This window comes from Dreissena polymorpha, chromosome 1, assembly GCF_020536995.1.
Source record: "Dreissena polymorpha isolate Duluth1 chromosome 1, UMN_Dpol_1.0, whole genome shotgun sequence".
Classification (NCBI taxonomy): domain Eukaryota; kingdom Metazoa; phylum Mollusca; class Bivalvia; order Myida; family Dreissenidae; genus Dreissena; species Dreissena polymorpha.
In genome coordinates, this window is record NC_068355.1 from 72,992,182 (window position 1) to 73,014,670 (window position 22,489).

The window sequence follows — 22,489 nt, forward strand, 5'->3', positions numbered from 1 at the left end:
AGACGCTATGCAGGTGAATATAGGAACATCTTACCAATAAGGTAAATTAGCAGTGTGTTTCTACATTTTCGTTCACAGCATTGTGGGAATATCTTTTTGTATCGAAATGTTTTGACACGACACAAAAGTTTAATTATGTCAAAAATGACAAGAAAAAAAAAAGAATAATTACAGTATGGAAATATAAATACATGTATACATTTTACAAATGTGTCGATTGAGTTCAAACGCTCCTAGTTATTTTCGAAAAATAAATTACTTACATAAAGTGCAATTCAGCAATATTTGCTTTCATAAAACACAACTGATATGAGCACAATGACAAGAATATCCTCAAAAGAAAAAGATTATAATTAAAAGTACATTTTATTTTAGAACCATATGCGTATAATATTTAACTCATCAAAATTTGGAAAGACCGAACACTAGTAACGTTGATTGCTATATTGTGAACTATTCATATTGCTATTTACACAGATGTCATATGTTTGCAGATGCTAACAAAATCATTAAATAGGTGTTATAATGCGATGCGTTTTAACCCACTTATGCCTAGCGTCTAGAAAAAGAGGTCTTGGCAAACAGCGTAGACCCAGATGAGACGCCGCATGATGAGACATCAGGGTCTGCGCTGTTTGCGTAAAGAAATTTCTGTAAGAAATATTCTAAATATAGAAAAGAATATACTAGACATCCCTAATTTTGGAAATAAATTGATCCAATTTAGGTAATTATCGCGTGACAACCGCCACGTTAATGAGTTGTGTCTTATGTCTTAGCCCACTACAGAGGAGATGGGAACGCGACCGTTGGGAAAGAAATGTAATGTAATTAAATTATCTGTGAGATACATTCGGTTATTTGTAATAAAATACTTTTATCTGGAAAATATTCGAAATGTTTGGTTACTCGTTCGTTAATTATGCGCAAGATTTGTTTTAAAGGGGCCTTTTCACAGATTTTGGCATTTTTTAAACTTATTAATTAAATGCTTTATACTGATAAATGTAAACATTGGATCGTAAAAGCTCCAGTAAAAAATCTAGAAAAAAATAAAAAAAAGGAAAAGAACATTGCCCGGAGCAGGTTTCGAACCAGTGACCCCTGGAGTCCTGCCAGAGTCCTGAAGTAAAAACGCTTTAGCCTACTGAGCTATTCCGCCGAATATGCAACCTTGACGTATTTTATACCTTATATAAGCAATCTTCGTAGTTTCACAAAATTTAACGACAAAAACAGAACTCTCCAAATTATTCAATCGTTTCGCGTTGCAACGCTTTATAATTTTTAGGTTTTAAAATCGTCAAAAGATGCATATAATGGCTATATTAGAGCATGGTTAATGTTCAGTATTACTGTTTCCTCACAAATATCATAACTAAAACGAAAACTTACGAATCTGAAACAACTTTTTTCAATTTTGTCAATTTACCAAAGCGTGAAAAGATCCCTTTAACTCGAAGAATAAAGCCAGCTTTAATTATTCAAGGGATGTAACTCGTGAGGAAATGATAATCGAACACGTACGAGTGCCCTCCCCTTCTGAATACTAGACACTTCCAATTCCATGTCATGGGGAAAAGTTCGATCAGAAAAGATTATGCGTTCGTAGTTGCAATTTTGGTTATCGCTCTGATTTGTTTGTTTTAAGATTTGACAAATTTCTTTTTGGCCCTAAAATGCGACTGCATTGATTTTCGCGCGGATCTTACCCGGCAATCGTCGATAAAATCCTGCCAAGTTTGAAAAATGTGCGTACAAGTTAAAGAACAAATATTGTTTCAAGTTTCAATGAGTCTTTCTGGTTACTCCGTTTTGCCCGCGATAAGTGTAGTTTGTGGGCCTATCTGCAATGCCCTGGTGCGACGGGGATACGGTCATCTCTCGGGTAGCAGACGTGAACATGCAGACAGAGGAAGAGAAGGTGACAATTATTCGCTTGCATGATGTCGGCACGGATAATATTGCAACCGATAAAAATATCCATGGCAACCCGACTGGACGTCTAAAAACATACGTTAAACACGTAAGTGAATTTACAATCAATCGTTTTGGTGCTCTAAAGTAGCGTGTGGTTGGCTGATTTGTTGTTGTCTGTAGTGCTTTTGATAGCATGATGCGGTTGCTTGTGTCTATATCAAAGTTGATAAGGTCCTAGCGCGCATGAAGCCACATTGTGTGAGGACCCGAAGTGTGTCTCAACACCTCTACCTTATCAGGATGCTCGATCACGCGACTTTATGGGTTTCACAAATAGTTGTTTATTGATGTAAACAGCAAGTGGTGCTTTAAAATAAAACTTTTTTAACAATTGTTCTGAAAAATTTCAGCTAGTGCATAAAAGACAGGTTTTTTTAAATACTTTACTCACGAATGTTTCGACCAATTTTGCGGTATAGCTGCACTTTCTAGCGATTTGAATTTAATGTAAGAAAGTTTTATCGTGTGCTCATGAAGAGCCGCAGTACCCGTGAGAAACCAGCACCTGTCCGGTATGGCGACTATCAAGCAAACTCACATACTTCCGGGGATGGGGGTTGAAACCGGGTCGCCAATGTTAGAAACGCGTGTTCTAACCACTGCGCTAGCCGGACAGACATGATGTGGTTGATGTTATTATCTCAAATAATTGTATTATACATCATGCATTGCATGCGTGGATTGGTATCTAAGGCCGAGTTGGTGTAGTGAATATGGTGTTCCCCTTGCGACCGGAAGAGGGGCGAGGGGGTCACGGGTTTGTCCCACATTCAGGGAGCGTTCTCAATGTAATTCAAATACAGCAAAATCAAGTCCTTCCCACGAAAGCTCAGAGATTTTAGCTCCTATCCAGCTAAACTTACCCTTTGCATGCTGGGAAATTTGTCGTCTGCTAAAGTGTCGTCTGCTGAATTTCTAAAATAAGCATTTTCTTCGATTTTTTTTCAAAGAATACTATCAGAATAGCAAACAGTTTGGATCCAGATGAGACGCCACGTTCTGTGGCGTCTCATCTGGATCCAAACTGTTTGCAAAGGCCTTCAAAATTCGGTTCCCGCACTGAAAGAGCTAAATAGGTATTATCTAAGACATATTATACAGACGCCTAAAAATATCATCAATCCGAGGAATAAACTGAAAAATAAGCATTAATGATATACTTTCGTTTGTTCTCACGGACATAACTTTATATACTGACTTTAAACCTACTGCGTCACTCAAATACAGAAATGTAGCATATGCACTACTAGCAACTGCTCGTTTAATGAAGAATACATGACGAAATGACGTTTACACATATATTGTGGTAGTGGTAGTAGTAGTAGTAGTAGTAGTAGTAGTAGTAGTAGTAGTAGTAGTAGTAGTAGTAGTAGTAGTAGTAATAGTAGTAGTAGTAGTAGTAGTAGTAGTAGTAGTATTGTCTGCCAGTGTTATCTACGTCTCTATTTACAACATGTCTTGAACAAACTTCTGCACACAGATATGTCTAAGTTACTTAATAGACTGCTAAAAGAACCTTATCATTTATCAAATATTTTTGTTTAAAACTCATTACCTTTTAATTTCATTTAAATATGCTACATCTACCCACAGGTGGTTAGCGTGTGGCTATGATATTAATTAGTGAAAACATCATTTTGAATGATAAATAATCATATTATAACGAAAAATTAACTTTTCTGAAAAAAAATATATTTCACTATCAAATATATATATATACTGTATAACAAGGTATGCAACTCAAAATCAGCCCAAAACGGGGTGCATCGCTTTGAACAGCCATATCTTCATAAATTTTGCAGCGATTTTCACGATCTCGGTCTTATTCAACGCAGAAATGAATTTCCTTTCTGGAAATGTATATGTCTTGCAATATTTTAACAAATGCTGGGTCAACTTTTAAGAAATAACACGATACACAACACGCATGACCCAGTTGACAGTGATCATGTGATTTGTTCAACAATTTATATTCAGTACATTTGTACCATTTAACTTTCGCTCTATATTTGATTTTGTTATTCTGCAAATATACCGGTATTATATGTATATTCGTGGTCTCTGAACACTTCATTTCGCATATCGTTTAAAACAGTGGTGCATAACCGTGTAACCGAGTGTCACATATTATCGCGACTACCCACTTTAATGTCAACTCCTCAGAAACGGATTCAAGTTACCGCGGGGCACATCAATACTATTGATTTAAATAAAACGGTATCAAATTTAATTAAGTATCTTTTTTTTTATATAAATATGAGTCATGGTGTTGTGACTAATTCTATATTTTCAGCTCCCACCAAATTGAACAGTATTCGGATAATACACTTTACGTCTTTATGATTATTGTTCTATTTTACAGGGACCTATACAAAAATAGGTTTGTATAGGTCCCTGTATTTTACAATTAGGCTCATAGCTTAATAAGTTAATAACTACACTTATAAATAACCACTTGAATTTGATCTCATTTAGTTTTTGTGTAGTGCTGATAGATACGGCTTAGTCACCCTTTTAAGTGATTTCTCAATTTGCGCTTGATTGGTCTTTGTCGGCTCGGGTGCTACTTACATGTACCCTGGGTACTCCTAAGTATACTTACATGTACCCCGGGTATTGTAAATATACTAACACATACCCGGGAATTCTAACACTAAATTGGTCGTTGTCGGCTTTAAAAAAAAATATGGTAATATTTTAGTATGTCCATATACTGTAAAATTGCCTCTATATTGTCGAAATTCCTGCTCGAAAAAGCATGTTGAGGAAGTTTATTTTCAAAAAGAATTTTGTTTAGTATTCCGCAGCGTGTTTTACTGCATCGGATCTAAGGCGGAAATAATACTCAGGTACAGTCTAAATTGGCCATGTATGTGTTAGTATATTTTTCCGTACCCGGGGTAGATTTAAGTAAACTTAAGAGTACCCGGGGTACATTTAAGTAGTACCAGAGCTGAAAATGACCAACCAAGCCTTCTTTGCTTGCTCAAGAGTTATATATTTTCCCTTTAGGCATAAATTTAGCCTTTTGACTCATGATTGCCATATTAATGTGAAAATTTGACTTAATTTAAACAAAATTTACCAAATTAGAGGCATTTTTGTATGTTACTAGTTATGTTGCCTAAACAAAGTTTTGAGCATGTTATAATTTAGCATATGTAGCAAAGTGCAAAATGCATTTGATATATGTTTTATAACATAGTGAAATTATTCCATGTTTGTCATAAAATAACCCATCAGAATGGTCCTCTTTTTTTCTATGTATATGTTGTTCTATTTTACATATTCTTATAATTCTAGCAAGCATTATAGATTCTAGACTTTGGTACTCAAAACTTGTTTTGTATATAATCATTAACATTCTGTTCCAGCTCACAATGGCTGACACAGTCCCTCCTCTGACCACACATGTCCTGGACACATCCAACGGCTTGCCTGCAGCTAATGTGGCCATGGTTCTCTACATTCAGAATGCTCAGAATGGATTTGACCTTGTGGAGAAAGGGTACAGGATTGTTATTATGTTTATTACTTATATACAGTTTGTTAACCTACTGTATTGAGTGTATTCCAATCACAGGAATTTGATGTTATTTATGCAAAAATTGAATGTAACTTTTCTTTGTCAGCAAATTATTTGTTCTCTGCATAGTTGCTCTTCTTTTTGAAAAAGTTCTATTGATTCACTCAGAGAATGTTTACTCTCAGGATGATTTGTTATTACTAGTGCTACCAATGTAAATGTACAGTTACAGGTCATATTAATTAACCCTTTACCACTTAGATACTCATTTTAATGCATTTGTAGTCCCTTAGAAAGTTATAATTAATTTAAGACCTTTCTTACCAGATTCAGATTCAAGTTTTTAAGGCTTCATATCCAAACCTTGGATACTGATGAGCAGCAAACAGCATAAAACCTGAACATACTGTGATTTACTTGCAGGCTGTTCTGGTTTTATGCTGTTTGCACATAGCCATTTTCACTTTGCTCCTAAGTGGGAAAGAGTTGATATATGGGTATTTACATATTTTTTTTAATATTTATTTTTTAATTAACTTACTCAAATAATGTATATGAATTATGTACAACTAGGTAATGTTTTATATGGTGTCAGTGTTCTTTTTTTCAGAAAAACGAACAATGATGGTAGAGGTGGGTTTCTAAGGGGAAGTAAGTGGCAGCCTGGTGTTTATAAACTGCACTTCGATACAGATGGCTACTTTAGGAATCAAAACACTTCAGGATTTTACCCATATGTTGAGGTATAGTCACTAGACTCATTATGTTGTTGTGTTTTATATGGATAAATATTCTATAGTTACCCAAATTCATTTTCAGGTGTTAACATTAACTTTCAGATTTTTTCTAAAGTATAGTTTATGTAAATAATAACAGTTGCAATATATTTAAGCTCCAACAGAGGTAACCACGTGATTATCAAGATGGCGACGTCCATGCCAAGGCAGGTATTTTTCGCCGTTTTATACCCTTTATTACTTGTTTTATGTTTTAAATTCCACCCACTTTCCAGCCATATTGGCAGAAAGTTACTGGCATTTGTTTCCTTGATATGAGAGTTGAGTTCGAAAATGGTTCCGGTCAGTTGAAAAACATGGCTGCCGGGTGGTTGGGGGGAGTTTTCCTTATTTGGCTATAGAGAAACCATGTAAACACTCTAGAACTCACAATTTTTGCCCAATCATCATGAAAGTTGGTCAAAACATTGGTTTTATTGATATCTCGGACGAGTTCGAAAATGGTCCAGATCGGTGAAAAAACATGGCCGCCAGTGGGCGGGTCATTTTTCTCTATATGTATATAGTGAAAACATGTAAACACTCTAGAAGTAACATTTTTGGCACAATTTTCATGAAATTTGGTCAGAACATTTTGGGGGGGGCAGTTTTCCTTATTTGGCTATAGAGAAACCTTGTAAACACTCTAAAAGTCACAAATTTTGCCCAATCATCATGAAAGTTGGTCAAAACATTGGTTTTATTGATATCTCAGACGAGTTCGAAAATGGTCCAGATCTGTGAAAAAACATGGCCGCCAGTGGGCTTGGCATTTTTCTCGATATGTATATAGTGAAAACATGTGAACACTTTAGAAGTCACATTTTTGGCCCAATTTTCATGAAATTTGGTCACAACATTTGGTTCCTTGATATGAGAGTTGAGTTCGAAAATGGTTCCGGTCAGTTGAATAACATAGCTGCTGGGGGGCGGGGGCAGTTTTCTTATATTTATATAGTAAAAAAAGCTTGTGAACACTCTAGAAATCACATTTTTTCCCCAATCATCATGAATCTTGGTACAAAGATTGGTTTTATATATATCACATAATTAATGCCATAATTATTGCCCTTAGATTGTCCAAATTTTCATTATATTATACAAAATCCTTGTAAATACTCTAGAGGTCACAATTTTGTTTCAGATTTTATGAATCTTGGTCATAATAGTTATTTTTGTAAGCAAAGTTTGATGTTTGGTAAGGGGGGGTCAACTCAAAATATAGGTCATCAGGTCAAATCTTACAAAACAAAATCACTCCATATGCCAGAGTTTTGGTTCAATAATGATGAAACTTGACCAGGATGTTTGTCTGGACAATATCTAGGTCAAGTTTGACGTTTGGTAAAGATTGAATGAACCGACTCCTCTCAGGTGAGCGAACTAGGGCCATCTTGCCCTCTTGTTTACTGATATGGCTGGAAAGTGAGCGTCGTTTAAAATTTAAACACGAGTAATAAAGGGTATTAAACGGCGAAAATTAACTGTCTCGGCGTGGACGTCGCCATCTTGACTGTCATGTGATTACCCCCTCTGGTAATGTACTTGATTTAAGGCTGGGTTTTCTTTAACTGATAGTTTCCTACCTTTCAGGTTGTGTTTCGAATTGTGGACCCTTCCCAACACTATCACGTTCCTCTGTTGTTGAGTCCCTTTGGCTACAGCACTTACAGGGGGAGTTGATTCCTGTAACCCACCACTGTTGTCTATCCTGGAACAGCCCTGGGACGTTTCCGTTAAGATCTTAGTAATAACTTATAATATTCATAAATGATGTGCCTCTCTCACTTATAATGTATTTCGGTGATAATGATATGGTCGCTTAACGGAAAGTAATAATTCTGCTTTTTTTGTTTTGTTATTAAACAGAGATCTGTAGTTCAGAAATGTAAGTCTTGTCCATTTAAAAATGCCAAATCATGCGATGACAGACTTTAATAAAACAACGAAATCTGTGAGCAAGTCCCGTAAATGATAGTCTTACATAGGATTTAGTATATATCCTATGTTGTATATGTTATAAAGAAGCGTTATATATAAGCAGACGTCATGGCACAGAAGAAATTTTAAAAAGCAGCAACAATCAGTTAGGACAGTGTAACAATAGCCCTTGACTCTCGTTGTTCATTGAATATAAGCATTAGTAATTGTTTATTTGCTGTTTACACTTTGTAAGTAACCAGTGAATTGCATTTTGAAACTATCTGTGATTTTAGTATTTTGTACAATTATACCATATTTGTTATGTTAATGGAATCGTTTTGGATCATATTAAAAGTTAATCAGGAAACTCACTGGTTGTTTGTGTTATTCAGTTTGCTTACGATTCTTTAGTATCCAAGTTAGGCTGGATGTTTACCTATAATAAATGCGTTGTGTTTGAAACTCTTTTATTTGATTGCTCTTGCAATGTTAAGCGAAATCTTTTGCATTCAGTAGAAGAATATACTTTACTGTTTTTAGGTCCTTTTTTTCATATAAAAAGCAAGCTATTCTACTTGGCTTTGGCTTAGTTGTCTAAGCTAGGTTAAAATTTTTTGGCGAGCAAATGTTCTGATGGATTTCATTCACACTTTTAAGATTTATTTTTATTAGGTAGAAAATTACCCCATTGGCCAAGTTGATCTTATTCGATATTTCAAAATTAAAACATATTCCCGATATTGCAATGACACCCTTCCTAGGCTGTGTTTAGTTTGACATTTCTCATAATTACCTGTAAGGTCCTTTTACATATAAGCTACACAGACTTCATATTTTTATACCTTGCACCAAGATCCACCCACCCATTTCGCCTTTGATAATTGAATGGGTGGTTCTAAGGTCAAGGTCACTGTAACTAATGCAAATGTATTCCAATGAAATTCTTGATAAGACACATGGGGTGGTCGGGGTCAAGTCCATGTTTTGTAATTATATAGCAAGTATATTTTGCTCAATTACTGGAGCGTATATTAAGTTTTTGTAATAAAATTAATAAATAAATACAGAATAATCAGTTCTTGCTAGTAAAGTGTTGCATGTTATGCCATTGAGGTCAAGGTCTAGTTGACTTGTATTTTTAATAGAAAAGTGGATTCCACTTTGTAAATACATGTAAAAAACAATTGTAGCTTTTGTCACTACATTCATACAGGCTCTCTATCAAAACTTCTTTATAGATTGCAGGTGTGCTCAAGGTCATTGCTACTAACTATTGATGCCTTGTTTTTGCTTTCCATATCATATACCACACTTAGTTAATTAACAAGCAATTAAGGAGTTGTAATCAAATTCGATTTTCATTGATTCATCCAGGGATTGCACATGTAATGGTTGTGACAAAGGTAAAAGCCACTGTAACTTAAACATGGTTTTGACTCGATGTCTTCAGAACGAGTTGTTTTATTGTGATGCGAGCTCAAACACATATTTTACAATAATTTCTTAATTTATTTGCATTTAAGGCACATATTGTCAAGGCTAACAAAAAAGGTGACTAGTAGAAAATAAAGAAAACTGGTTTCCACTCAAAATCAATATGTATGAATGTTGTACCATATTTTGCAAAATAGAAAAATACAAATTTTGTTGATATATTAAAGATCCTGCTTACAATGCAAACAGTTTGGTTAGAAACAAAAGTGCCGGAAACTCTGACAAGAACAAGAAAAATTGAGCCTGTTTGCTTGTTACAGCTCTTTTAATGTAAATATGGTATATGTAAACATGTCCGTATGAAGGGGTCATTTTATTTAGACAGAAACATTATTTCACAGAAGAGTTACATTCAAACTTTGGAATAAAGTTTATTGATTTGCTATTGTATCAAGCGTATTATTCAGTATTAATTAAATGTTCTTCGTTAACTAAAGTGGTGTCATTGATCTTTATTAATGATATGGGAAGTTACTGTGACGGAGTTTTGTCCCGGACCCGTTTATATAATTGACATTGGTCGAAGAGACCTTCCATTGACATACATCAAAATGTATACGTTATGATGTATGTTTTTGAAGCAATTGTAATTAATACAACTCGTTCTGAGAGACATTGTTAAAGCGATGTCTATTTCTTCGGATGAAAAACGTAAATAGCCGTATGGAAATCCTTTGGCCTCATACCGCACAAACTAGCGTGTTTTAAGAAATCTATTACACGCTAACCCATGATTAATGTCTATTGCATTAAATCTGGCTGGTGTATTTTATTTTCAATCGAGTTTTAGCTAGCGCTGCCCGCGGAATGCAGGCACTGAAAAGCATATGTCATCTGCATTCCTTCTGCTCATCTATTTTTTGAAAAAAAAAAAGAGCTATTGTCATCACCTTGGTGTCGGCGTCCGGTTAAGTTTTGCATTTAGGTCCACTTCTCATAAAGAATCAATGCTATTGCATTCAAACTTAGTACACTTACTTACTATCATGAGGGGACTGGGCAGGCAAAGTTAGATAACTCTGGCATGCATGTTGACAGAATCATGTGCCCCTTTTATACTTATAAAATTGAAAATTTTGGTTAAGTTTTGTGTTTAGGTCCATTTTATTCCTTAAGTATCAAAGCTATTAAAGCTATTGCTCTCATACTTGCAACACTTACTAACTATCATAAGGGGACTGTGCAGGCAAAGTTATGTAACTCTGACTGGCATTTTGACAGAATTATGTGCCCTTTTTATACTTAAAAAATTGAAAAATTGGTAAAGTTTTGTGTTTAGGTCCACTTTATTCCTAAAGTATCAAAGCTATTGCTTTCATACTTGCAACACTTACTAACTATCATAAGGGAACTGTGCAGGCAAAGTTATGTAACTCTGACTGGCATGTTGACGGAATTATGGGCCCTTTAAACTTAGAAAATAGAAAATTTGGTTAAGTTTTGTGTTTTGGTCCTTTTTACCCCTAAAGTATCATAGATATTGCTTTCATACTTGGAACACTCGCAAACTATCATAAGAGGACAGTAAAGGACAAGTTGCATAACTCTGGTTGTCATTTTTACGGAATTATGGCCCTTTTTTGACTTAGTAACTTTGAATATATGGTAAAATTTGTGTTTAGATCCACTTTACTTCTAAAGTATAACGGCTATTGCTTTCAAACTTTAAATACTTTCATGCTATCACGAGGGTACTGTACCTGGCAAGTTGAATTTTACCTTGACCTTTGAATAACCTTGACTCTCAAGGTCAAATTATTAAATTTTGCTAAAATTGCCATAACTTCTTTATTTATGATTAGATTTGATCGATACTTTTACATAACAACTCTTACCTGACATACCACAATAGACTCCACCCAAACCACCCCGACCTTAAACTTCATGTGTGGTACACACATGTTAATAATTATGTACACGTGTAATGAAATGACCATACATTGTTGGGCTTCCTCTAAGTTTACATTCCACTAAATCATTACGTTTCTTTGTCGCCCATTCGAAAGTAGTGCATATTTCTTAAGAGACCCCTTTCTAGTCTGGTATAAAAGCCATTCAGAAGTTGCAGACATTCATTTTATTGTTATGTCCTATATACTATTTTTGTTTGCAATGTTTTGGTAAATTAAATTCGGACTACAAGGAAAGATGCACGTTTCGGGTTCAGTATGTGAGTTACTTGGCTTTTTCGTTAATTCACCGACAAAATCAAGTTTTCTGAGACTGCCTGGATTCAGGCGAATTTTGTCGGAAGTAACATGCTATATAATTATGTTTTATTGAATTTTGACGAAAGAGGACATGTCGGTATTCATCTTATAATTGATACTAAGCTTGCACATTCAGAAGGGAAGGAAAGCGGAAAATTTCCTTGAACGTTAGTCAATTTATATTAGGGCCGTATCGTTATAGGATTTATTGTAATCTACCTTGTTTACCTACTGTAAACTAATACAATCTCCCAGCAGACTTGTCGTTCCGTGCTCTCGCATACGCGACATGATCGCAATGTAACGCAGAACTGAGAAAGGGCGATCACTATGAAGAGTATGCTCCTCAATGCTTGTGACAGTTGTCTCCCTTGTAATTGAACTGCAGCACAATTATTTCTGTACTGTTCCTTGCTTGAGAAATAGGCATTGCTGATAATGAAAATATACTATGAACGAAATGGCAAAGATATATGACCTCTTCTGTTACTGACCCCGAGAAGAATAAGGGCTCTCACGAAGCATCGCGCTTGAACATTATTAATTTTCTTTTGCAATTTATTGTGGTATCGCCTCTAAAGCATTGTACTGCAGAATGTTACCCTTGTAAATCCTACACCAGACGTTGAATAGACAGGTATATCATTGTTTAAAAGTGTTAAGTTCCAATCGGTTAGTGTTATAAGAGCACCGTATTATGTATTGCAGTATTCTGGATGAAAATGTACAACCAACTTTGGAAGTATAGGAGACTTAATGAAGAAAATCTTGATAAGCAGGATGAATAATCGATGTCTATCACAAAACAATATGGGTAATTACTATACCAGCTGCTGAAAATGATAAATTACAAATTTCACGTAGGTGAATATCTTTAGTAATGTCGAACTTACAATGCGGGAATTTTGAAGCTAATGTCGATAATCATAAATGGCACACCTATGTCAAACTATAGAACAGCGTTACGGTTACAATGTTACATGTGTTGGTGATTTTTTTTCAAAAGTAGGTTTCAAATGTTAAGGTATTTCGTATGCCTACACAAAATATTTATTAGAATTGTCAGATGTATGCCTATACGTTTATGTTGTTAATATTATATTTATATTATATCATGTTGGAATTCTGTTAATGAGGAATTGTGTTAACTATGTATATAAAGAACACATTTCAATGTAAAACAACGACAGCAACAACCATAAGCACTACGTTACACTGTTCTTATAAACTTTTCATTTTTAAAGGGTGGGTGTGCCAATTTTAAGTGAATGACAATATTCATTATGATAAAAGATAATATTCAGGGTCTACATTGCTTTTATTTATTACGTATTAATGCGTGTTTTCTTACCGTTCAGCATATCATACCATAACTTGTTTTGAATTGCCATGTGTTTAACTTGAGTTGCTATAGACAAAACATTTTGCTTAAAGTTAAACAAAAGCGAAACCAGCAATGCAGTCAGCACTTGAATGTATCGTGTTTTTTTTTTACTTAAGTGTCGTTATTGCGTAAAATATCTCCGATGTAAAAACACACCATATGACAAAGCGCACACCAAAGAAGCGCTTCTGAAGTATTATCATGATGAACGTATGTTCTGAACATTCCAGTTTCATGTTTAAATCGCTGATAACGTCATTGATTTCATTAAAACCAAATTGCTTATTTTGACAAATTCTTAAACCGTACGCCATGTCGCCGACAGCGATTCGCCCGCAGCGATCGAGTACCATTTCGAATCGTGCATGTGGCACGTGCGCTATCCAGGGTACATGACCGGAGAATTCAGTTACGTAATCAGTGTGCATCTCATGGGGCCATGTTCAAATTCTGTCAGATAGAGCGCTGGCCCCCAGGGAACTGTAATCTTAGAACAAATTGGTCAATAAACAGCTTTATTGGGGTATAAAGATGACCAATAAATTTGAATTAGTGTTGTTGATGATAACATTTTACGAGGAAGTTAGTTTAATAGGTTGTTTAAAGATGTACGTGTTCCCTTGAGAGCTCATGCAAGATACATTTATATTAACAGACCCAATGATAAAGATTGTTAACTTCATGTTTATCCGCGTTTTAACCAACGGTTAGCCTTTCGACACTAGATTATAAATAAATAGTTTATAAAATGAAAATTTATAAATACCGGTACATGCGTATGCTAATAAAGTTTGAAATATTGGTTTATTTGAAATATTTAAACATCCTTTGGTGTTCTTTAGAATCGTAGACATATATAGATGTCTCGTTCATCTTATACATTCTACCATCTAACGTGGTTTTACGTGCGTTATTTGATGTCCTTTTATACGTATTCTCGTATTTTTACACGCCATTCTGTACACAGTCACACTATTGTATTCTAAGGAATATCGCAAGGAACAAAGTCGCCATCAGTTGCGACAATGACCTGTTACCATCTGTGTCTTAAAGGGCCTTACCCCCTGTAACACTTTCATGTTCAAATGTTTTCTACATGAGGGCTTATTGTGAAAGGTCAACAGATTGGTGAAAGGGTCGCTGTCTCGGTTACACAACGTGGCCCTATGTTGGCCCCATCATATCACAGATGTGCTGTATGTACGGTGGGCTAATCGGTCGCGCATTGGCCCGCAGTCCGCGATCACCGATTGCTTATAAAAGGGTGTCATTCGTATGAACGGAACTTCGCATAAGAAAATTGTTTTTACTGAACCGACTTCTACGCCACTAAGGATAGTTAGATTGTGATAGCAATAACAAATACAAGTATCGGGTAATTTACGTATATATCCGATTACATAGTCAACCCCATGAACATGCGTTGTTTAATTTACCCTTTACCACTTAGATACGTATTTTCACGTCCCTTAGAAAGTTAAATTTAATTAAAAACCTTTCTTACGTAATTCAAATTTAAAGGCTTCATTTCCAACCCTTTTACTGTGAGCATCAAACAGCATAAAACCTTAACAGACTGCGAGTTACTCGCAGGCTGTTCTGGTTTAATGCTGTTTGCACATAGCTATTTTCACTTTGCTTCCGAGTGGGAAAGTGCAAATTGTTTTATTGACAATGTTTCTAATATCTATCGATCTTTAGTCGTATTTCAGATTGTGCTTAGGGCTTGCATTAACTTTCGAAAACTGAAAGTAAAAACTTAATGCTCTGATTTTTGCATTTTTACTCATAATGTTTGGACGTTTTAACCCTTTGCATGCTGGGAAATTTGTCGTCTGCTAAAATGTCGTCTGCTGAATTTGTAAAATAAGCATTTTTTTTTCAAAGAATACTATCAGCATAGCAAACAGTTTGGATCCAGATGAGACGCCACGTTCTGTTGCGTCTCATCTGGATCCAAACTGTTTGCAAAGGCCTTTAAAATTCGGTCCCCGCACTGAAAGGGTTAACAAGGATTCCATCCTTGCAGTACTGAAATTAAGTATGCACAAAAGATACATTGGTGGTCAATGTTTTAACAAGGTCTTTATGGCGAATCATTCAGGTTATATTTACAAATACAATAGACATTATACACGTATACTGCTCCCTCAGACCTTAGCTTGCATTCTAAACCGACGTTCAAAATGTGAATGTCTTGTCATTTTTCAAAGTCAACAATCAGCTGACTTCTGACTTTCTTCACTTTCAGTGGTACTTTTTACTGGATCTAATATCTACATTTTTAATAACATGACGATGAAGGGATAGTTTTCAATTATGAGTCCGATTTATTCTACGGTATTTTAGACAGACAGACAGACAGACAAATTTATTAAAGTCTCATTTCTGTACATACAATTGTATACATGATTAAATCATGAGTCGGTTAATAAATTATAGATAAAAAAGTTATGTCAAAATAACGAGAGGCTTAAACGCCTGGGCCAGAGAACGAGACTGTGAAAATACAAAAAGGGCCGTGTAGGACATTTAACAATATGTATGTTCTAGTATGTCATCGATGTGAAATTGCGAATTCTCGCACGAATTTCCAATTTTCATTGCCACGTATTGTCTTTTTCTTTTAATTTATGTTTCAATAAAACATACTAGCAATATACGTTAGAAATAAAAGTAATTTCAATTCATAAACAAATTGACGAATACAAACATGCGTCATATTTCAGACGTTTCAGCATAAAGTGAAACGATTTTTTCTTTCTAAAATTAAAATTACGTCATTCACATAACTTATGCTGTGAAGGAGGTTTAAATTTGTATCAAATGCAATTTACAACAATACTAAGTACATAAAGTACACAGCTTAAGGGCAGCTGAGTTAAAAACCGTTGTTGTATTGACATGACTGTTCCGTACACTAACGGGATATCGGCGGTTTAGCACGTTTGTGGTAAGTATTGACAAATAAAGTACGCTAGTTGCCGTATCCATTCACGGTCCGGACATTGGACTGCAATAGGGACACTTTGAGAACAATCATTAGTGCGATTACATCGCCCATGGTGATGTTTCAGCCACTTAAATGGTTTTAGATTTAATTGTAAATGATCTTGACACCGTATAAAAGGCTAAAACTTTCTACAAGCAATACTTGGCCACGCTTGAATAGTGCAATTAAGTCGCACAGTTTTGTAACCGCATGTCATTTAATGTAATTTTATGGTGTTTTCTCGCCGATCATTTCGGTAGGGTGTGTGTCTCTAACTATGACAGTAATGGCGGTATATGGGGTTCGACTCGTGGATGTGCCGAGGAACAATGTGAATCCCACTGAGTCGACAGCTATTGGCCGTTCTCGATGGGCGATTAGTAAATTCAAATATCCGAGATGTTCATTTTGAAAAAATTAAACAAACAACGCAAAGCTGGAATGTGTATTTGATGTACATTTAGAGCTAATGATGGCCAGTAAAAATACCACCCTGCATGTTTTGAAGTATTGACGTGTGAAAATCACTTTTTAGCTGGACTAGACCTTGTTTTCGAAAAAAAATGTAATCCCCCAAAAATTAATATTTGTTGAATTTTCATGCACCATGCCAAAGACCTAGATATATTCTCTAGATCTCTCTCTGCCCATGCAGAGACAAACATAACAAAAAATATTTAAAGTGACGCGTCTAAAACAACGGGTTTAAATATCGTTTTCAATCACAAACCACCAGTTGCGAGAAAAAAATACTCATCGGTTCTACGCAACAAACTGGGGAATTTTTCGCAAACAAAGATATCTTGTGATGTAACTAACGAGAATCGCGGTTGACGTGAATCTCGTTATTTACTGGTTCCCGGTGCTTCCCGGGGAGCACCATAAGCGCGGCTATGGTCCCCAAAGACCAGTGCGGTTAGGCAACACTGGCTTATCACGGGTTCCCATCGCCATTGCGCTTCATGAACGATTGCCTTCGCAGATTGCCGGTGGATGTTTGACTGACGTTTCACCTGTGCGCAACGAAATGATAAAGAAACAAATTAATAGAGAAAATGCCACCGCCAACAAATCACTCGCATAGTGTACCCCTCATCGTATTATCCCACTGTCTTTGAGATTCAATCAGCAATTGCGCCGCTGTGAATGCAACAGTGTACATCATTTGAAAGCATTAGTGCAATGCATACTTTTAGATTTGACATGTTTCTCGTTTTAATTAAACATACACTTTAAGGTTTTTTGTAATATTGTCTACTAGTATGCTTTTCTTGTTTGCTATTTTACAGTTTATGTGTTATGGCTGTTTATGGAACATTCGTCCGATTGACTGAAAACGATGGTTTTCCGAAACAATATATATAACTAATATTCTGAATCGCAGTTTGAAGTACACGAGGTGAAGCGTACAGCTATTGCAGCATCGTAGAGTCCGTCAAATAACATTGTCATCTGTGCGTCATCTGCGAACCAGGTTAGTACACGTATATACATTGTACAAGCAATCACGGAACTCGAACACCATACATGATGGTTATTGTTTGTTCAAGCACCCAACAGTTGTTTGTCCATTTACGTGCAAAGTGCGGTGTCCACTCGCTGAAAGCTCCAATTTCAAGGACCATTTGCAGGGCTTACAGAATTGACAATTATCGGCCTGATGTTGACCACGGGCCGGTTTTAATCACTAATTAGTCACCGAAAAATCAGTGGTCAATAACACCACATCATCGCTCGATCGCAGGCTGATGGAATTCTTTGGTTGTACACTTCCTCTGCAGGCGATGGGGTGTGCTCGTTAATGAGCCGGGATAGAAATTATGCGGATGCTATTTTGAAATGAAAATATCATTAGCGGCAATCAGTGATTATCGTTTCTGTCAAACGGTGCGGGCCTGGTTTGTCTTGGTCCGTGCAAGTCCTCCATATGGCGAAATGATTGATCCGCTCCGAGTCCCTTTTGATGTGTGTGAAAACGTATTATACGAAATCAGATTTCGTACACACGTATCATTATATTTAACATAAATATATACAAAATAAAGGTGCATATTTTGTCGTATTACTAGTATAATATCCTCTATTCGTATTGATTGTTTATTACTGTAAGCGAGTCCATGATCTGGTTACAAAAATGATAAGATGTTAGTAAACAAGGTTAGTGCATGCACACTTTCCAGTAGTTGGTTTTGTTTAACTCCGAACCTCGGAATATTGTTATGCTATTAATTATTAAGTATTTTTTTAATGAATTTAGTTTTTCGGATGACACATGATATTTTACTTTATGTTTTTTATAAATATTATTTTATTTATAGTTTTCTCTAAATATAACCTGTTAAAGTACATTTTATTTTCACGGTCATCATTATAATAGTTATTTTGTATTATTTGTAATACATGTATATGGTTTAACAAGTTTACTTCTATACTGGATTATATGGGTATGAAAAGAATATATATTTCGATTTTATGTAAAATGCTATTTAAAAATGCATTTAGATATTTCCATGACCATATCACTATCGCAACTACCGGTAAGAGGGAAGAGTTGACCTCCTATGTTGTTAAAACGTGTAACCCAACTTGTTTTGCTTTTCTAATTTGCTTGATTGAAATGTATAATTGTATCTTTATTGTGTTAATATGTAAATGCGCTGGATATTGAAATCAATGCTATTATTAAACAAAAAATGCACGTTTCTATGTAGGTTGCCATAAAGTGAATGACCTCCAATGAAAATATGATCCAGTTAAAGTCACGTATAATTGTTGGAACTGCTTCATACCATGAATATGATATACGTAATCCAATACGTAACGATGTTAATAATATATACATTTACAAGTAGAAACGTTCGGTAACGCTTGATACATTGACATACTGTACAGTTCAGATCGAGTTCAAACGGCCACTTTAAAAAGTGAGATCGTGTCAACGCATAAATATGCATCATAGACTATGGTAATTATTTACTTAACTAAGTGCAATATATCGTGGAGGCAGTATTGGTTGTCACGAAATTTTAAAGACTTGCATACGTTACATACGTTAATGTTAACCTTATTCCGTGCAAGTGTTTGACTGAAACTGATTATATGTTGTACATCAGACTCCTAGAAAGCTATAGGTACTAAATGAGCCTTATATGTGGTACATCAGACTCCTAGACAGCTATAGGTACTAAATGAGCCTTATATGTGGTACATCAGACTCATAGACAGCTATAGGTACTAAATGAGCCTTACATGTGGTACATCAGACTCATAGACAGCTATAGGTACTAAATGAGCCTTATATGTGGTACATCAGACTCCTAGACAGCTATAGGTACTAAATGAGCCTTATATGTGGTACAACAGACTTCTAGACAGCTATAGGTACTAAATGAGCCTTAAATGTGGTACATCAGACTCCTAGACAGCTATAGGTACTAAATGAGCCTTATATGTGGTACATCAGACTCCTAGACAGCTATAGGTTCTAAATGAGCCTTATATGTGGTACATCAGACTCCTAGACAGCTTTAGGTACTAAATGAGCCTTATATGTGGTACATCAGACTCCTAGACAGCTATAGGTACTAAATGTGGTACATCAGACTCCTAGACAACTATAGGTACTAAATGTGGTACATCAGACTCCTAGACAGCTTTAGGTTCTTAATGAGCCTTATATGTGGTACATCAGACTCCTAGACAGCTATAGGTACTAAGTGTGTTACATCAGACTCCTAGACAACTATAGGTACTAAATGTGGTACATCAGACTCCTAGACAGCTATAGGTACTAAATGAGCCTTATTCTGATCAAAATTGGACATTATTTATGTGCGTAAAGTGTCGTCCCAGATTAGCATGTGCAGTTCGCGCAGGCTAATCAGGGACGACACTTTCCGCTTTTATGGTATTTTCGTTTAAAGGAAGTCTCTTCTTACCGAAAATCTAGTTTAGGCGGAAAGTGTCGTCCCTGATTAGCCTGTGCGGACTGCACATGCTAATCTGAGACGACACCTTACGCACAGGCATTATGCCCAGTTTTCTCAGAACGCGACACAAATCATCTAATCACTTAAAGCACAAACCAATATGGTTAAATACAACAGACGAAACAGTAGTGAAACTTATAACTGGTCCAATTTAGCATATGGGCAATACATGGGTTCCCTCTCTCTTAATGATATTCGCACCCTAATAAACTCATTTGCACAGCGTTAATTGTTGTTTTGAATGGTATATGTATAGTAGATCAGCTTCTGTTGTGCCGATACAAGAGCCCACAGCGGACCGATTAAGAGATCGTTGCACAAATATCAGAGGTCCTGTTATAGTGATAAGACCTCGGATAGACGGGGCCCGGGTAGTGGCTCAGGTGGAAAGCCCGAGTGGTCCCCTGGGGGTCTGTGCTGTTGTTACGTACTTGCCGATTGTTGTATCGTATGAGAGCGAGATTATCTACGGCGTATCTTGTCATGCAGTGGTATTGTTATACCACAACACTTCGTACTTTGTTTAACGTGTAGCCTAATGTCCGTGAAAACAACTGGCCCGACGCGTTTACGCAACATCTGAACAAGAAACTGCGTTTAGGTGTAACATTCTATTATTTGGCTAAACGTAGTATGTACATTAATAGTTATGTTTTTTTTTTCTTTGTCTAATGTGTCTTTATAACTTATAATTGCACTCCATTTATGCAAAATGCATTACTTATTAAAGAGACCTTAAGTTGTAAAAATCATTTTTTAAATGTCTCCTATTCAAAGAAACTTTGGCCCTTATTTTGTTTGTACCGTTGTATGCGCCGAAACTTAATTATTGTTCTGTTGTATATCTAATTTACATAGTGACGCGAGGCTCTGAATGCCTTTGTCGTTCACGACTATATTCCGTTCTTACAAACGTTAATATGCTATCTTATTAACAAAAATGAATTTCGAAATTAAATTCGTGCATTTTCCGATTGATATACCCTATCTAATTCCTGATCGTTCTCTAAATATGTCGGTGTTCTCGGTGTTGAATTTGAAGCTATAATATATTAAATAAGGATACGCAATTTAGTTTCGAATCATTTTAATTTAATAACAATACGGTTCAAACAACATATTTACAACATATTGATAAAATACAATAAACGACGTAATAAGCTTTGTAACTAAGACCGAACAAATCAAGTATTCAAAAATGAGTAAAATTAAATTTATATAGATATTTACCATGAATATGCATTCTTCTTTTTTTAATATGTTCGTATAAAAATATTCCAACGTAAAAATATCAAGGAAACTTGAAATTGTTAACTGTCTACGAGTATCTTTTTATAATCTTCAATCAGATACACTGAAATTGAATATCAGCATGTGAATGAAACCTCACATTCTCCTATCAAAGTAACATATATATATACATGACATTTTCTGGTCCACTTCCAGCTATTATTCATATTTATTGACTAGAGAACAACAAAAGACGTCTAGCAAATATCACAGTTCAACACGGTTCGTCTTTTCAACATAAGAATTATGTTTACACAATTTGTTATGATTTCATTAATATATATACAAAATGTTATGGTCCCATTGTCTTAAAAGAATTTTAAAATTACATTTTTATTTTTACGAAAAAACAATAAGAAACAAAACAGTAACAACAAAAATCTACTTATTTTGTCTGTACAGTGCATATTTGCAGTACAGTTTTGTTTTAGCCAATAAACTTAAAAGAGCATGTTTGACAATATTTAAAGAACATCTATTTACGAACATATTTACAGTATATTTTACGATGACCTACATGTAAGTTCATGGTCCCATATCTTCAACAGATAAACAAAAAAAACTATATTTGTAAATTTCTTTGTACCCCAAAATATCGGATAAAATTGCAACCTATATTTTGTATGTACACTAATAATATTATATAACAATATGTTATTGATATTATACATGGTGTAAGTGATCAGTCCCAATAAACAATTTACAAGAAAGCATAAACAGTAATTGACACTTAAAATATGCCCCAAGATATAAATAGATAATGCATGTATACACCAAATATATATCAATAGTAAACACTATTTACGAAGAGTAAATTTAACAAATAAACTCTTGTAGCATCAAATTCTTATTCACTGAAAAGTAACTAGCACATTGGTCAGGCACTATAGTTAAACACGGAAGAGAGGTACCGGACGTTCCGATT

General features: G+C 35.3%; 1 protein-coding gene across 2 annotated transcripts; it reads left to right on the forward strand.

Moving 5' to 3' along the window:
* Positions 1 to 1,784: 1,784 nt before the first annotated feature.
* Positions 1,785 to 8,576, forward strand: LOC127834924 (5-hydroxyisourate hydrolase-like). 2 transcript variants are annotated; one of them, XM_052361055.1, is made up of 4 exons: positions 1,785 to 2,026; positions 5,355 to 5,488; positions 6,117 to 6,249; positions 7,876 to 8,576. In XM_052361055.1, exons 1-4 carry the CDS (start codon positions 1,853 to 1,855, stop codon positions 7,963 to 7,965), a joined length of 531 nt encoding a protein of 176 aa, XP_052217015.1. In that variant the 5' UTR covers positions 1,785 to 1,852; the 3' UTR covers positions 7,966 to 8,576. The 2 variants fall into 2 exon arrangements, with proteins under 2 accessions (XP_052217015.1, XP_052217024.1); XM_052361064.1 differs by lacking the exon at positions 1,785 to 2,026 and adding an exon at positions 3,961 to 4,197.
* Positions 8,577 to 22,489: the final 13,913 nt, after the last annotated feature.

Coding starts and splice junctions, on each gene's coding strand:
- LOC127834924 (XM_052361055.1), top strand. CDS start 1,853: ATGCCCTGGTGCGACGGGGATACGGTCATCTCTCGGGTAGCAGACGTG. Junction 5,489..6,116: donor TTTGACCTTGTGGAGAAAGG/GTACAGGATTGT, acceptor TCTTTTTTTCAG/AAAAACGAACAATGATGGTA. Junction 6,250..7,875: donor GATTTTACCCATATGTTGAG/GTATAGTCACTA, acceptor CCTACCTTTCAG/GTTGTGTTTCGAATTGTGGA.